Source organism: Pristiophorus japonicus, chromosome 16 (assembly GCF_044704955.1).
Source record: "Pristiophorus japonicus isolate sPriJap1 chromosome 16, sPriJap1.hap1, whole genome shotgun sequence".
NCBI classification, from domain to species: domain Eukaryota; kingdom Metazoa; phylum Chordata; class Chondrichthyes; family Pristiophoridae; genus Pristiophorus; species Pristiophorus japonicus.
This window is the reverse complement of record NC_091992.1, coordinates 56,635,878-56,654,368: the sequence shown is the minus strand read 5'-3', so window position 1 is coordinate 56,654,368 and position 18,491 is coordinate 56,635,878. Positions and strand designations below refer to the sequence as shown.

At 45.6% G+C, this 18,491-nt stretch overlaps 1 protein-coding gene across 1 annotated transcript; it reads left to right on the top strand.

The window, feature by feature from the left end:
• Positions 1–4,361: 4,361 nt before the first annotated feature.
• Positions 4,362–18,250, top strand: hspb1 (heat shock protein, alpha-crystallin-related, 1). The gene is made up of 3 exons (XM_070857352.1): positions 4,362–4,799; positions 10,474–10,537; positions 17,716–18,250. The coding sequence occupies exons 1-3, from the start codon at positions 4,442–4,444 to the stop codon at positions 17,903–17,905; spliced, it is 612 nt and encodes a 203-aa protein (XP_070713453.1). The 5' UTR covers positions 4,362–4,441; the 3' UTR covers positions 17,906–18,250.
• The last annotated feature ends 241 nt before the right edge of the window (positions 18,251–18,491 follow it).

The window sequence follows — 18,491 nt, the reverse complement described above, 5'->3', positions numbered from 1 at the left end:
GCACTCATTTCATAATGACGTCCATGTACGTCAGTTGTGGCTCAGTGGGTAGCACACTCTTGCCTGTCAGTCAGAAGGTTGTAGGTTCAAGTCCCACTCTGAAGACTTGAGCACATAAATCTAGGCTGACATTCCAGTGTAGTTCTGAGGGAGTGTTGCACTGTCGGAGGTGCCGTCTTTCTGATGAGACATTAGGCTCCGTCTACTCTCTACAGTAGACGTAAAAGAACCCATGGTACTATTTCGAAGAAGGACAGACGTGTTATCCCCGGTGTCCTGGCCAATATTTATCCCTCAATCAACATGACAAAAAAACAGATGATCTGGTCATTATCACATTGATGTTTGTGGGAGCTTGCTTGTGCGCAATTTGACTGCCGCGTTTCCCACATTACAACAGTGACTACACTCCAAATGTACTTCATTGGCTGTAAAGCGCTTTGAGACGTCCAGTGGTCGTGAAAGGCACTATATAAATGCAAGTCTTTCTTTCTTTCTATTTCTCTCAAACACAGCCAGGAATGGAGCTGTACTGGCTGGGTGTCAGTTTGGCTCAGTGGGTTACAATCTCACCCACATATGCGAGCCAAAGGATCGTTGTTTCAAGACCCATTCAAGGGATTTGAGCACCCCAAACTAGGCTGATACTTTAGGGTCTTTTGTGATGTGATGTTAAGCCTATCTGCCTGCTCAGGTGGATGTCAAATATCTCATGGTTCAAAAAAGAGCCAGAGAGTTTTCCTGGTGTCTTGGCCAATGTTCACTCCTCAAGTGACATCACCAAAACTGACTGATTGCTCATTTATTTCATGGCTGTTTGTGGGACTTTGCTGTGTGCAAATTGGCTGCATTGTTTTCCTATACAACAAAATAATGAATTGTGAACTGCCTTGGAATGTCCTGAGGACACGAAAGGCACGATATAAATGTACGTCCTTTGTTTGACCTTGACTCCAATGTTCGGAGATCTTTATACGTGGTGATGTGAATGTGTGCCATGAAAGGTCCTATTTTGGCCATTGTCGATGAGGAATTGGTGTGGGCAGGAGAAGGATTAGTTCTGGATAAATGGTAGGCTGACCTTTATCTAGGAATCTCCTTGTTAAATATTCACACTTGGTGCATGCAGTGACAATGTCTTGGATAGGTTTCAAATACAGAGACAGCCACTAAAACAGATTATCTGATCATTATCGCATTGCTGGTTATGTTACTTTCTAAATTGGCTGCCGCGTTTCTACATTACACATCAAAAGTACTTCTTTGGCTGTAAAATGCTTTGAGATGTCCTTTTTCTTTCTTTTTGTTTTATAGTCTGAGTTGTTCGTGTGCCTCCTCTCCCTGTTGACAGTAACTCCTCGTTAACGGCAAGTTTATTGAACAATGTTTCTCTACATTACCTGGATCTACAATCCATATTCTCACCTGAGAGAAGGGTTGCTGCATAGGTTTACTCATAGAACCTTTGCTACTCAATAACAACAGCAATGCTGTATTTATATAGCGCCTTTAATGTGGTAAAATGTCCCAAGGCATTTCACTGAAACGTATTCAAACAAAACTTGACCCCAAGCCACATAATGAGCCAGGTAACTAGAAGCTTGGTCAAAGAGGTGGGATTTAAGGAGAAATAAAGACTGGCATTTATATAGCGTTTTTCACAAAGACTGGACATCTCAAAACACTTTACAGCCAATGAAGTACTTTTGGAGTATAGTCGCTGTTGCAATATGGGAAACGCGGCAGTCAATTTGCATACAGCAAGCTCCCACAAACAGCAATGTGATAATGACCTGATAATCTGTTTTTGTTGTGTTGATTGTGGGATAAATATTGCCCAGGACACTAGGGATAACTCCCCTGTTCGTCTTCAAAATAGTGCCATGGGATCTTTTACGTCCACCTGAGAGAGTAGACCGGGCCTCGGTTTATAGTCCCATCTGAAAGATGGCACCTCCAACAGTGCAGCACTCCCCCAACACTGCACTGGAGTGTCAGCCTAGATTTATGTGCTCAAGTCCCTGGAGTGGGACTTGAACCCACAACCTTCTGACTCAGAAGGATGTGACAAATAAAGAAACAAAAGATGGGTCCAGAGGTATAAATTGTTACAGCAGAATAGCAGAGGGCGGGGGTAGGGGGGGTGGGGAGGGCAGCCTGGAAATTAGTTATTACATTTTATCCAAAAGACACTGGCAGCATCTATACACAGTAATGTATAGGCACATGGGAATTATTTAAAAATAGCATATTGTACATGTGTCATGGTGGAAATAGATAGATTTTTGAAAGATAAGGGAGGCAATGGTTATGGGGACCAGGCAAAGAATTACAGTTGAAGCCAAGATCAGATCAGCCATGAACTCATTGAATGGCGGAGCAGGCTTGAGGTGCCAAATGGCCTTCTCCTGCTCTTAATTCTTATGTCCTTATGTTGAAATACAAGCTCAATTTTAAGGTCCCATATTGATACAGAGACAAATGAAAAGCCAAAGGCTGATTTCTTCTGGGAATCCTCTGGAAGTTTTTTCCTCTGCAAACATTCCACAACAGTGAGTGCTCCCCCTATATTCATCATCGTAGGCGGTCCCTTGAAACAAGGATGACTTGCTTCCACACCAAAAAGGGATAAGTTTACAGGTGTTTCAATGAAGGGCCTAGTATTCCAGATACCGAACTACAGGGTGGAAGATGCCTGTGCGTGGATTTTTTAATCGTGTGGTGGCCGTTGCGCAACAGCAACCACACGGGCTTGACAGAGCTAGTCCTTGGTGCAGTGGCAAGGGTTAACCAGGACGACTGGAGACCAGCTGTGCTGCATGGACGTAGTGCACACACATATCGCAGTGTGGGCCGGCCCATGCTGCCCCTGGGCCCTCGCCTCTTCTGGCCCCGAACTCTCGCTTCTCCTGGGCCCTTCTACAATCTCTCTCTGCTCCTGCGCCCCGCCCTCGCCGCTCCTGCTGTACCTGCCCATGCTCCAATCAGCGACCTGGACCTTGATGACGTCCAATCCAGTCGCCCTCTTCGCTACCATCGCCCTCCTACATCAGCTTGCACTGTACCTTGCAGTGACATGCCGTCACGCTGCCCATGGCCGCCGCTCTTCGCTCCTTTTATGGCCCTGACCTGCCGCTGATATAGAACCTCAGTAACTGTCACCTTTTGGGGCTTTTACAGAATGTAGTTTCTCAGGTTCATTGTCACCCGTCACTCCTGCAAGCAAACCTCGTGTTTCCTATCACCTGGTGTGCACCGAGTCTGTCCAATATCGCGGTAAATGATGGCAAGACCCAAGTTTAGAAGAATGAGAGTGGATCTCATAGAAACATATAAAATTCTGATGGGACTGGACAGGTTAGATGCAGGAAGAATGTTCCCGATGTTGAGGAAGTCCAGAACCAGGGGACATAGTCTTAGGATAAGCGGTAAGCCCGGTTCCTGGAATGTGACAAGTGCTGCCACATAGAAATATAGAAAATAGGTGCAGGAATAGGCCTTTCAGCCCTTCGAGCCTGCACCACCATTCAATAAGATCATGGCTGATCATACACCTCAGTACCCCTTTCCTGCTTTCTCTCCATACCCCTTGATCCCTTTAGCTGTAAGGGCCATATCTAACTCCCTCTTGAATATATCCAACGAACTGGCATCAACAACTCTCTGCGGTAGGGAATTCCACAGGTTAACAACTCTCTGAGTGGAGAAGTTTCTCCTCATCTCAGTCCTAAATGGCTTACCCCTTATCCTTAGACTATGTCCCCTGGTTCTGGACTTCCCCAACATCGGGAACATTCTTCCTGCATCTAACCTGTCCAGTCCCGTCAGAATTTTATATGTTTCTATGAGATCCCCTCTCATCCTTCTAAACTCCAGTGAATACAGGTATAGTAGCCCCAGTCTCTCCTCATATGTCTCCTCTCTGTGCAAGCAGACTCAATGCACACACTCACCAGACTAAGGTTTAGACCCTGGACCAATAAATGGCTCAATTTACACAAGACAGGTGAATGAACTATACAACACAGTGAAATATACATTATTCTCTTCTATACATAAAATAATAAAGTCACCACTCATTTTCATTTTAAACACAGTAACTTGCATTAAAATAATGCATTTAATTTAGTAAAACGTAACAAGGCGCTTCACAGGAGCATTATTTTAGACAAAAATACAGATATTAAATATAGTCTCCTGTAGAAATGGCCAGTTTGAAATCTAGCTCAACTATCCTGCTGGCTGTCCTGAACACCAAGCACTCTATTAGCCTCCAGGCACTCAAAGCCTATATTAAGACACCAGTGTAAGCTATTCTAAATATACCCAGGTCCCAGATATAAAAGCACCACCAGCCCAGCCTCCTCCCCACTTTTGCCCAACGCTGAATGAACTTTTGCTCCAAAATTCGCTCCACTTTGCGCCCGCTCTTCCTGCTGTCATGTCGGAGCGCCGAGTTCCCTTCAATTTCATGCGCATGCCCAGCTGGGAGCCTTTCCGGGACTGGCACTACCCGGGCCGGCTCTTTGACCAGTCCTTCGGGATGCCAGCTTTCCCCCACGACTGGGCGGCCGATTGGCAGGGCATGTGGCCGGGTTACATGCGCCCGTCGCTGGCTGGGCCGGCCGCCATGCCCCCAATGCCGGCTGCCCCCATCGCAGGCCTGAGCCGGCAGCAGAGCACCGGCCTGTCAGAGATCAAGGTCACCTCGGACAAGTGGAGGATCAACTTGGATGTCAACCACTTCGCCCCCGAGGAGATCACCGTGAAAACCAAGGATGGATATGTGGAGATTAATGGTGAGCAATTGGCAGAGAATTATTGTGTCGGGTTGTGTTGTGTGGGAGCGAATAGTGTTGGGGCTTCAATCCCATCGAATTGAAACTTGTTCTCATTTGTACTCATTTTTATAATGACATCCATGTATGTCAGCTGTGGCTCAGTGGGTAGCACTCTCTTTCCAGTCAGAAAGTTGTGGGTTCAAGTCCCACTCTAGAGACTTGAGCACATAAGTCTAGGCTGACGTTCTGAGGGAGTCCTGCACTGTTGCAGGTGCTGTCTTTTGGATGAGACGTTAAACCGAGGCCCCATCTGCTCTTTCAGGTGGATGTAAGAGTTGCAATGGCACTGTTTCGAAGAAGAGCAGGAGAGTTATCCCCGGAGTCCTGGCCAATATTTATCCCTCAATCAACATAACAAAAAATCATTATCAGGTCATTATCACATTGCTGTTTGTGGGAGCTTGCTTGTGCACAATTTGACTGCCACGTTTCTTACATTACAACAGTGACTACACTCCAAAAGTACTTCATTGGCTGTAAAGCGCTTTGAGACATCCAGTGGATATAAATCCAAGTCTTTCTTTCTAATTCACTTAAAAACAGCCAGGAATGGAGCTGTGTTAGCTGGGTGTCAGTTTGGCTCAGCGGGTTACAATCTCACCCACATATGCGAGCCAAAGGATCGTTGTTTCAAGTCCCATTCAAGGGATTTGAGCACCCCAAACTAGGCTGATACTTTAGGGTAGTGCTCAGGGTCTTTTGTGATGTGATGATAAACCTACCTGCCTGCTCAGGTGGATGTCAAATATCTTATGGTTCAAATAAGAGCAGGAGCGTTTTCCTGGTGTCTTGGCCAATGTTCACTCTTCAAGTGACATCACCAAATCCGATTGATTGCTCATTTATTTCATGGCTGTTTGTGGGACTTTGCTGTGTGCAAATTGGCTGCATTGTTTTCCTATACAACAAAATAATGAATTGTGAACTGCCTTGGAATGTCCTGAGGACACGAAAGGAACGATATAAATGTACGTCCTTTGTTTGACCTTGATTCCAATGTTCGGAGATCTTTATACGTGGTGATATGAATGTGTGCAATGAAAGGTCCTATTTTGGCCATTGTCGGTGAGGAATTGGTGTGGGCAGGAGAAGGATTAGTTCTGGATAAATGGTAGGCTGACCTTTATCTAGGAATCTCCTTGTTAAATATTCACACTTGGTGCATGCAGTGACAATGTCTTGGATAGATTTAAAATACAGAGACAGCCACTAAAACAGATTATCTGATCATTATCGCATTGCTGGTTATGTTACTTTCTAAATTGGCTGCCGCGTTTCCTACATTACACATCAAAAGTATTTCTTTGGCTGTAAAGTGCTTTGAGATGTCATTTTTCTTTCTTTTTGTTTTATAGTCTGATTTGTTTGTGTGCCTCCTCTCCCTGTTGACAGTAACTCCTCATTAACGGCAAGTTAATTGAACAATGTTTCTCTACATTACCTGGATCTACAATCCATATTCTCACCTGAGAGAAGGGTTTCTGCATAGGTTTACTCATAGAACCTTTGCTGCTCAACAACAACAGCGCTGCATTTATATAGTGCCTTTAATGTTTGTAAAATGTCCCAAGGCGTTTCACTGAAACGTATTCAAACAAAACTTGACCCCAAGCCACATAATGAGCCAGGTAACTAGAAGCTTGGTCAAAGAGGTGGGATTTAAGGAGAAAGAAAGACTTGCATTTATATAGCGCCTTTCACAAAGACCGGACATCTCAAAATGCTTTACAGCCAATGAAGTACTTTTGGAGTGTTGCTGTTGTAATGTGGGAAACGCGGCAGCCAGTTTGCACACAGCAAGCTCCCACAAACAGCAATGTGATAATGACCAGATAATTTGTTTTGTTATATTGATTGAGGGGTAAATATTGACCAGGACACCGTGGATAACTCCCCTGCTCTTCTTCAAAATAGTGCAATAGGATCTTTTACGTCCACCTCAGAGAGCAGTTTAATGTTTCATCCAAAAGACAGCACCTCTGGCAATGCAGCACTCCCGTGTCAGCCTAGATTTATGTGCTACAGGTCCCAGGAGTGGGACTGAACCCACAACATTCTGGCTCAGAGACAAGAGTGCTACTCACTGAGCCACAGCGACCACACGGCTGATAAGGAGAGTCTTAATTGTTTCATAAGAGCTGCAAGGTCACAACAGTTTTGAGCGATGTTTTGAAAATGTGCACAGACGTCTCTGTGATACAAAAGCAAAATACTCGAAATATGAAATAAAAACAGAAGATGCAGGAAATACTCAGCGGGTCAGGCAGCATTTGTGGCGCGAGAAGCAGAGTTAGCATTTCAGGTCGATGATATTTCGTCAGAACTGGAAAAGAGGTTCAAATCATTGGCAGTCCCTCGTATCGAGGATGACTTGCTTCCATGCCAAAAAGGGATGAGTTCACAGGTATTTCAATAAAGGACCTAATATTCCCAGATCCCGAACTACAACCTGAAGGGTGGAAGGTGCCTGTGCGTGGATTTTTTTAACATGTGGTGGCCGTTGCACATCAGCCACCACATGGGCTTGACAGAGCTAGGTCTTGGTCCAGTGGCAAGGATTAACCAAGACGACTGGAGACCAGCTCTGCTAATGTAGTAATCGTGCGATGACGCAAGACCAGGCCTTCAAATGGTTTAGGACCAGAATAACCTTGTGCGGGATTTAAATTCCAGCTATGTACTACCGGCTCTACAAACGGTTTAACATTCCAGATGTGCTTTATGTAACATGTGTCAAGCAAGTGCAGAGACAGGGGAGGGGGAGGGGAGGAAAGAACAAAAGGGAAGGTCTGTGATAGGGCAGAAGGCAGGAGAGATTAAGTGACAAAAGAGATGATTGTGCAACGTGAAAGGCGATGGTGATGGGACAAGTAAAGATGGGTCTAGAAGAGGTGTAACTGGGAACATCAGAATCATCAGCATCAGGTGCTGTGTGAAGAAATGGGGGCAGAGGTTTTGATCTGAAATTGTTGAACTCAATGTTGAGCCTGGAAGGCTGTAAAGTGCCTAATCAAAAGATGAGGTGCTGTTCCTCGAACTTACATTCAGCTTCAGTGGAACAGCGCAGGAGGTCGAGGACAGAGAGTCAGAGAGGGAGAGGAGCGGAGATTTAAAGTGACAGGCTAGCAGAAGCTCGGGGTCACGCCTGCAGACTGAACGACGGTGTTCCACATAAACAGTTACACAATCTGTGATTAATTTCCCGAATGTGGAGGAGACTGCATCGGGTTTATCTGTGACACAATTGATTCGGTTTAAAGCAAATACAGCATTCATTTTAGAAAGTATATTTTGTATGTTGTGCATTTTTGGATCCAGAAAGACAGGGAGTATTTCATTAATGGGAAGTGAACATCCCTACCCTGGTCACCATGGGGAATGGAACATTTCTAGACTGAACACTATTGGAATGAAACATTCCTACACTGGTCACTATGGAGAATGGAACATTCCTACCCTGGTCGCCATGGGGAATGGAACATTCCTAGACTGAACACCATGGGGAATGGAATATTCCTACCCTGGTCACTATGGAGAATGGAACATTCCTATCCTGGTCATCATGGGGAATGGAACATTCCTAGACTGAACACCATTAGAATGGAACATTCCTACTCTGGTCACTATAAGGAGTAGGACATTCCTAGACCAGGCACCATGGGGAATGGAACATTCCTACCCTGGTTGCCATGGGGAATGCAACATTCCTAGCCTGGTCACCATGGGGAATGGAACATTCCTAGACCAGGCACCATGGGGAATGGAACATTCCTACCCTGGTTGCCATGGGGAATGCAACATTCCTAGCCTGGTCACTATGGGGAATGGGACATTCCTACCCTGGTCACTATAGGGAATGGGATATTCCTAGACCAGGCACCATGAGGAATGGACCATTCCTATACTGAACAGCATTGTAATGGAACATTCCTACCCTGGTCACCATGGGGAATGGAACATTCCTACCCTGGTCACCATGAGGAATGGACCATTCCTATACTGAACACCATTATAATAGAACATTCCTACCCTGGTCACCATGAGGAATGGACCATTCCTATACTGAACACCATTGTAATGGAACATTCCTACCCTGGTCACCATGGGGAATGGACCATTTCTACCCTGGTCAGCATGGGGAATGGAACATTCCCACCCTGGTCACCATGAGGAATGGACCATTTCTACCCTGGTCAGCATGGGGAATGGACCATTCCTACCCTGGTCACCATGAGGAATGGGCCATTCCTATCCTGAACACCATTGTAATGGAACATTCCTACCCTGGTCACCATGGGGAATGGAACATTCCTACCCTGGTCACCATGAGGAATGGGCCATTCCTATACGGAACACCATTGTAATGGAACATTCCTACACTGGTCACTATGGGGAATGGAACATTCCTACCCTGGTTTCCATGGGGAATGGGACATTCCTACCCTGGTCACTATGGGGAATGGAAGATTCCTAAACTGAACACCATTGTAATGGAACATTCCTACCCTGGTCACTATAGGGAATGGGACATTCCTAGACCAGGCACCATGGGGAATGGAACATTCATACCCTGGTTGCCATGGGGAATGCAACATTCCTACCCTAGTCACCATGGAGAATGGAACATTACTACCCTGGTCACCATGAGGAATGGACCATTCCTATACTGAACACCATTGTAATGGAACATTCCTACCCTGGTCACTATGGGGAATGGGACATTCCTAGACCAGGCACCATGGGGAAGGAACATCCTTACCCCAAGTACCATGGGGCATGGAACATTCCTACACTGGTCACTATGGGGAATGGAAGATTCCTAAACTGAACATCATTGGAATGGAACATTCCTACCTTGGCCACCATGGGGAATAGAACATTCCTACCCTGGTCACTATGGGGAATGGAACATTCCTAAACTGAACACCATTGGAATGGAATATTCCTACCCTGGTCACTATAGGGAATGGAACATTCCTAGACTGAACAGCATGGGGAAGGTACATCTTCGTCCTGGGTACCATTAAGAGTATCTGATCCTTCTGCGCTCAGGTTGAACAACGGACTTTACCTACACCTCAGAGATGCACTGCAACAATATGACCTTCCTACTTCTCACACCAAGACATCCAAGGGCTGATGCTTTTAATGCGTACTCCTGGAGTAGAGCCTCTGTTGCTGGGGCCACATATCAGGAAATCATGGAAATTAAATGAAAGGACAAAAAGGCCACATGGGGTGCACCCAACATTTCTTGACTTCACTCTTGCCGTGACAGGCCTCATTTCCATCATGCCTTTGGAGAATCATCCAGAATCCAAAGACAACAATTCCAAAGAAATCTGACATGTAAAAATAAATTAAGACACATATTCCCAGAAGGTGAAATATTTACTAAACATTTTAAGACATCAAGGAACATTTTAAATAGTGAGATTGTAGAGGAATCTGATTTTCAATGGATAGCTGAAGACAGGGTGCTCTGTTATGTAACTAATTTACATCCAAATGCCCAGAGACATCTACTTTGCTGTGAATTGTGGTGATTTATCTTAGCTGCTGGAAATGTGGTAGTGATTTATAATGACCTTTAACAGGCTTTATTGAAAACTTCAATTATTCTCTCCTGCAGGCAAACACGAGGAGAGGCAAGATGAACATGGTTTTATTTCAAGGTGTTTTACTCGGAAATATCTGTAAGTAAATTCTTTTATAATCTTACAGTAATAAACTCGTCTTATCATTTTGAGTTGGAATTTACAATCATTGATACGTGCAGCATGAAAGGAGGTCATTCTATCCATCGTACCCAGCATCAAGCATCAAATATCCAATGCCCTGGACTTTAGCCCAAGTCTCACTTGATGGGAGCACAGATTAGAGAACTGAGCATGAAGATCAGTGCATGAAGCTCATGAAGACCTGTTGCTAAACTCTACCACCATTGCTATTGGTTTGATGCAGTGAGAGAATACAAGATCCGTGAGGAAGGCTGAAGGCCAGTGAGGTCTGCATTAACCAGAAATAAAAACAGAAAATGCTGGAAATCCGGGTCAGGCAGCATCTGTGGAGAGAAAAAGTTAATGTTTCGGGTCGATGACCCTTCATCAGAACTGGCGAATGTTCGAAATGAACAGATTCTTAAGGACTGAAGAGCACTAAAAGAGGGAGGGGAGGAAAGAACAAAAGAGAAGGTGTGTGATAGGGTGGAAGACAAGAGAGACAGAATTCACGCACCGGCATCTTTCACCCTTTAAAATGAAGTTCGGGACCTGGTACATCAGGACCCTCATGGACAACTTAGTCTGGAAACAAGTCATCCTCGACTCCCGGGGACTCCCTTAGAGAGAGAGAGAGACAAAAGGGTTGATGGGCCGAATTGAGGTGGTAATAGTATAAGTATAAGTTAGAAAAAGATTAGTTTAGATAGGGTGTGAATGGGAGGATAATTACCAGCTGCCATGGGAAACACAGAGAGAGAAAAAATACATCAGAGCAAAATATGGGCAGAGGTTAAGGTCTGAAATTGTTGAACTCGATGTTGAGCCCAGAAGGCTGTAAAGTGCCTGAACGAAAGATGAGGTGCTGTTCCTCAAGCTTGCGTGGAGCTTCATTGGAACAGTGCAGGAGGCCGAGGACGGAGAGGTCAGAGTGGGAGTGGTGTGGGGAATTAAAGTGACAGGCGATCAGAAGCTCAGGGTCACACTTACGGACTGAATGGAGGTGTTCTGCAAAGCGGTCACCCAATCTGCGTTTGGTCTCCCCAATGTAGAGGAGACCACATCGTGAGCAGCGAATACAGTATACTAAATTGAAAGAAGTACAAGTAAATCGTTGTTTCACCTGGAAGGAGTGTTTGGGGCCCTGGATAGTGGGAAGGGAGGAGGTAAAAGGGCAGGTGTTGCATCTCCTGCACTTGCACGGGAAGGTGCCGTGGGAAGGGGAGTGGGTGCTGGGGGTGATTGAGGAATGGACCAGGGTGTCACGGAGGGAGCGGTCCCTTCGGAATAGAAACATAGAAAATAGGTGCAGGAGTAGGCCATTCAGCCCTTCTAGCCTGCACCGCCATTCAATGAGTTCATGGCTGAACATGTAACTTCAGTACCCCCTTCCTGCTTTCTCGCCATACCCCTTGATCCCCCGAATAGTAAGGACTTCATCTAACTCCCTTTTGAATATATTTAGTGAATTGGCCTCAACTACTTTCTGTGGTAGAGAATTCCACAGGTTCACCACTCTCTGGGTGAAGAAGTTTCTCCTCATCTCGGTCCTAAATGGCTTACCCCTTATCCTTAGACTGTGACCCCTGGTTCTGGACTTCCCCAACATTGGGAACATTCTTCCTGCATCTAACCTGTCTAAACCCGTCAGAATTTTAAACGTTTCTATGAGGTCCCCTCTCACTCTTCTAAAATCCAGTGAATACAAGCCCAGTTGATCCAGTCTTTCTTGATATGTCAGTCCCACCATCCCGGGAATCAGTCTGGTGAATCTTCGCTGCACTCCCTCAATAGCAAGAATGTCCTTCCTCAAGTTAGGAGACCAAAACTGTACACAATACTTCAGGTGTGGCCTCACCAAGGTCCTGTACAACTGTAGCAACACCTCCCTGCCCCTGTACTCAAATCCCCTCGCTATGAAGGCCAACATGCCATTTGCTTTCTTAACCACCTGCTGTACCTGCATGCCAACCTTCAATGACTGATGTACCATGACACCCAGGTCTCGTTGCACCTCCCCTTTTCCTAATCTGTCACCATTCAGATAATAGTCTGTCTCTCTGTTTTTACCACCAAAGTGGATAACCTCACATTTATCCACATTATACTTCATCTGCCATGCATTTGCCCACTCACCTAACCTATCCAAGTCACTCTGCAGCCTCATAGCATCCTCCTCGCAGCTCACACTGCCACCCAACTTAGTGTCATCCGCAAATTTGGAGATACTACATTTAATCCCCTCGTCTAAATCATTAATGTACAATGTAAACAGCTGGGGCCCCAGCACAGAACCTTGCGGTGTCCCACTAGTCACTGCCTGCCATTCTGAAAAGTACCCATTTACTCTTACTCTTTGTTTCCTGTCTGACAACCAGTTCTCAATCCACGTCAGCCAACTACCCCCAATCCCATGTGCTTTAACTTTGCACGTTAATGCTGAGAGGGGAGGGGAGGAGAAGATGTGATTGATGGTGGGATCATGCTGGAGGTGGTGAAAATGGCGGAGGATGATCCGTTGAATGTGGAGGCTGGTGGGATGAAAGGCGAGGACAAGGAGAACCCTGTCATGGTTCTAAGAGGGAGCGGAAGGGGTGAGAGCCGGGGTGTGGAAAATAGAACAGACACAATCGAGGGCCATGTTAACCATGGCTGAGAGGAATCCTCTGTTCAGGAAAAAGGAAGACATGTCAGAGGCACTAGTGTGCAAGGTGGCATCATCAGAGTAGATGCGATGGAGACGGAGAAACTTGGAGAATGGAATGGAATCCTTACAGGATGCGGGCTGGGAGGAAGTGTAGTCCAGGTAGTTGTTGGAGTCAGTGGGCTTACAGCGAATGTCTATCAATAGTCTATCCCCAGAAATGGAGAGAGAGAAGTTGAGAAAGGGAAGGGAAGAGTTGGAGATGGACCATGTGAAGGTGAGGGAAGGGTGGAAATTGGATGCAAAGCGAATGACATTTTCTAGTTCAGGGTGATAGCAGGAAACGGTACCGATACAGTCATCAATGTACCAGCTTGACCAATATCCCCTTACAAGGGCTCGCTCTATATTATCGCTAAACTCTCTCTGAAGCTCCACACTTTATTTTCTAAAAGATAATTGTCGATTAAATACATTGGCAATAAAGGTGTTGCTGATTTTAAGGTTATTAATTTTAATGACTGGAAATGTGAGAATGCTTGGACTGGTGATGCGGTTGAGCAAGAGTGCATGCCAGAAATGTACCCAGGGCGCTTTCTGTGCCTTTATGCATTGTGGGAAACTATAGCCTCCATTGCTGCAGTCAGTCTACATGTCACACTGCGCTGGGAGACACGTCTGAGATTTAACACCAGGACTCAAACACAGGATCAGGAGATAGGAGCAGGAACGCAATAGACATAGACACAGACATAGAAAATAGGTGCAGGAGTAGGCCATTCGGCCCTTCGAGCCTGCACCGCCATTCAATGAGTTCATGGCTGAACATGCAACTTAAGTACCCCATTCCTGCTTTCTCGCCATACCCCTTGATCCCCCAAGTAGTATGGACTACATCTAACTCATTTTTGAATATATTTAGTGAATTAGCCTCAACAACTTTCTGTGGTAGAGAATTCCACAGGTTCACCACTCTCTGGGTGAAGAAGTTTCTCCTCATCTCGGTCCTAAATGGCTTACCCCTTATCCTTAGACTGTGACCCCTGGTTCTGGACTTCCCCAACATTGGGAACATTCTTGCTGTATCTAACCTGTCTAAACCCGTCAGAATTTTAAACGTTTCTATGAGATCCCCTCTCATTCTTCTGAACTCCAGTGGATACAAGCCCAGTTGATCCAGTCTTTCTTGATATGTCAGTCCCGCCATCCCGGGAATCAGTCTGGTCACCCTTCGCTGCACTCCCTCAATAGCAAGAATGTCCTTCCTCAGGTTAGGAGACCAAAACTGTACACAATACTCCAGGTGTGGCCTCACCAAGGCCCTGTCCAACTGTAGTAACACCTCCCTGCCCCTGTACTCAAATCCCCTCGCTATGAAGGCCAACATGCCATTTGCTTTCTTAACCGCCTGCTGTACCTGCATGCCAACCTTCAATGACTGATGTACCATGACACCCAGGTCTCGTTGCCCTTTTCCTAATCTGTTACCATTCAGATAATAGTCTGTCTCTCTGTTTTTACCACCAAAGTGGATAACCTCACATTTATCCACATTATACTTCATCTGCCACGCATTTGCCCACTCACCTAACCTATCCAAGTCACTCTGCAGCCTCATAGCATCCTCCTCGCAGCTCACACTGCCACCCAACTTAGTGTCATCCGCAAATTTGGAGATACTACATTTAATCCCCTCATCTAAATCATTAATGTACAATGTAAACAGCTGGGGCCCCAGCACAGAACCTTGCGGTACCCCACTAGTCACTGCCTGCCATTCTGAAAAGTACCCATTTACTCCTACTCTTTGCTTCCTGTCTGACAACCAGTTCTCAATCATACCAAGGATCAGGAAGGGGAAGAGGAGAAGGATTGGAAATGAAACCGTAATTTCACCTGGAGGGACCCCGCTGGAGATTTTTGAATGATAAGGGTGTCATGGGTTATGGGGAGCAGGCAGGGAAGTGGAGTTGAGGCCAAGATCAGATCAGCCATGATAGTATTGAATGGCGGAGCAGGCTCGAGGGGCCGTATGGCCTACCCCTGCTCCTATTTCTTATGTTCATATGGAGGTCAGAAGTAGTGCAGACCCTGCTGAGCATTCAAGTGAGCAGTTTAAATCTAGTTTATTCTCGGTGGAATTACTGCAACGTCCAGTTAATTTGCAGTAAAAATGCCCCGTTCAAACCAGTCTGATTCCTATCGCTGTCATCAAAGTTCCCTTTGCACTGAAAACCTTGGAACCGCAGCAAATCCAAATCATAAACGAGGCTCTGGATGACAGGTAAATATGACTTTTTAGTGCTTGTGGTTTTAGTATGAGCTAAAAACCTTAGGTCCATGCGATGTTAATAATTAGTAATTAACACAATACCCTGTATGAGAAAAAAATCAAGGCAAAAATCAATTTCAATTTATTCAGCAGGTCAAGTTCACCTCAGATCACAGCGGTCCAGTAAATGTTGACTCTCAAGTTAAAGTCATGAGCTGCAGGGCACGTCCAGACTTGGTTCAAATTTCCATTTCAGTAAAATACAAAATCAGATCTAGGTGTGAACTTGTGCATGTGTAAACCTGTGAGTGTGTAAACCCGTGAGCGTGTAAACCCATGAGTGTCCATGAGCATGTAAACCAAGGGCGTGTGTAAAACCATGAGTGTGTGTAAACCTCTGAGTGTGTAAACCATGAGTATGTAAACCCCTGAGCGTGTGTAAACCGCGAGCGCGTAAACCTCTTAGCAAGTAAGCCCCTGAGCGTGTAAGCCCCTGAGCGTGTAAACTCCTGAGCATGTAAACCTCTGAGCGTGTAAACTTGTGCAGGCATGCATGGTTCATTTCAGATTTGGAGGTGCGGTTCCTCCTGCTAAGTCAAAGCATAATACTCTCTTTCCTCCCCCTCTCTGCTATAGCATAGGACGTTCAAGCGGCGATCCTTATCTGCCCATCCCTCTGTTCATGCTGAAAAACGGGTAGCAGGAAGCCCACATTTCTTTCAAATAAACCGGCCACCCTATGGCCACTCGAGGTCCGTCCGACTCGATTTTTGAGAGGGCCTCAAAATGGGTGGCCAGCTCCCCAGGCCTGAAATAGGCTGGACCCTTGGTGAAATGTTTAAATTGGGGTCTTATACCATTTGTGTGACCCTGATGCAATTTCCAGGTACCAATGAGCAGAGCGTGCAGAAGGTCTGCCGATTAGTACTGGGAGTGGAAGGGCCTAACCAGCGGTCCCTAAAGGGATGTCCGCAAGCTGCTTGCCCCCCCAAAACAGTTGTGCCACTGCCCATTGCAGGACCGGGAAGAGCAGCAATGCTTGGCACCATTGTGTCCCATGGGTTGTTTAATCACCCCAGCCTTTACCTATCCATTTCAGCACCAATCCCATTTCCAAATGTATATCCAGCTCCTTTCAAAATTGTTTAGTCCTCTACCTTTTTTGCTGAAAACCATTTCCGAAACCATACCTACTCTGGGGGGTGGGGGGCGGGGGACAGGACAACAAGTTTCTCCCACACTTTATTCACAGCTGTGTAAACTATGCTGTCAATCTGAGACAAATCGCTTCACATCTATCTGAAGTTTGCTGTCAGCATTTTAAAGGAGTTGACAAACTGGCTGAAACATACTCTTAAAGGAGCTGAGTTACTGACTACCTCCAGCTTCCTCATGCTGTGCTACTCAATATAGACGACCCATAGGTTAAAACCGAGCCTATTTACATAGGATGTATGACACAGAAACAGGCCATTTGGCCCAGCCAGTCCATGCCAGCATTTATACTCCACTTGAGCCTCCTCCTGTCTTTACTCATCTAAATCTATCAGCATAACCCTCTCATTCCCTTCTCCCTCATATGCTTATCTAGCTTCCCCTTAAATTCAGCTATACTATTCGCTTCTGTTATGTATGTAATAACTCGATAGACTGAATACTGTAAACTGACACAGGCACAAACCTGGCTCTGCTTTATTAGGGCCCAAAGTGATTACATTACACGCTGGCTTGCCTTTTATACCTGGGTTGCATACACATGCGTACAGCCCAATGACCTCCGACAGTCGCGCCACCTGGTGGCTAGTAACCCCAAGCGTACATACATGACAGCTTCAACCACTTTTTGTTTGAATTTATTGCCAAGGAGGCTTGGCACAGCTGAATTTTACCTGAGATTTCCTTCCAGCTCAACAGAGTGGTGATTTAACTGTGTAGTAGCAAACGGGAGGAATTATCCTTGAAAATCGAGACCAGGAATAATCGACAGAAATAAATTATCTGCAGCCTTCCAGCAGGCTAATGAACAAGCAGAATATTGCAATTTAGGAGAAGCTAGAAATGTGACTTAAAGGCATGACTATTAAGGGCAATTGTTTTCTATCAAAATCTTAATTTTAAGATCTCGTTCGGGTATCACACAATTCCTGGTTTCAAGCAGAGTTCCTCTCAATCGTTGGAGCTTAGTAATGTAGCCAGTGACGCACTATTCAATCTAACCTCTCCTTCCCTTCCCCACAGCCTCCCAGCAGATATTGACCCCGGAGTAGTTTGCTCGACGCTGTCACCCTCCGGCGTGCTGACGGTGGAAGCGCCGTTGGCCAAACCAGCCCTGCAGTCTTCTGAGATCACCATCCCAGTTACCTTCGAGTCCAGAGCCCAGATTGGAGTGCAGGATTCAAAGAAGACAAACGAAGCAGCGAAGAAGTGATTGGGGGCAGCTAAAAAGAATGTACCCAGAACAGCGCCCAGATAGCCAGCACAGCACCGCGATATCCAGCACAGCACCCAGATAGCCAGAACAGTATCGAGATAGCCAGTCATTACTTACCAGTTTACCCTAAAATGATTAATTGGTTGTGAACTAATTGTGCAGAATGTGTCTGTGTAGCATGTAGTCTTTAGGCTATTAAATATTTTTTATTTACATTTACAGCTTTTTCAAAACTTAGACATTTTTCCAGATTTTGCTAAAGATGTTTGTTAGATCAAGATTGAACGTTATTTTTTTAAAAATCGATTGGTGAGAAAAAAATAAATCCTTTTTATCCCAGGAGCACAATATCCGGTGTGGTTCATGTTTCAGCTGGGACCCTTCATCAGAACTGTATACATCCGATAGGGAAAGGCTGCCACAGAAGCTCTACCTGTCTTTCAGATGCTGATTGACCTCCTGAGCATTTGCTGTTTTTCTTTCAGATTTGGAACTATTTCTTTTCTGTCCTGAATGGTCTTCGCTTCTGTCCCAACACGCGAACCAGAATTGCTCCACTGTAAGACCAACAGTCCATTCACCA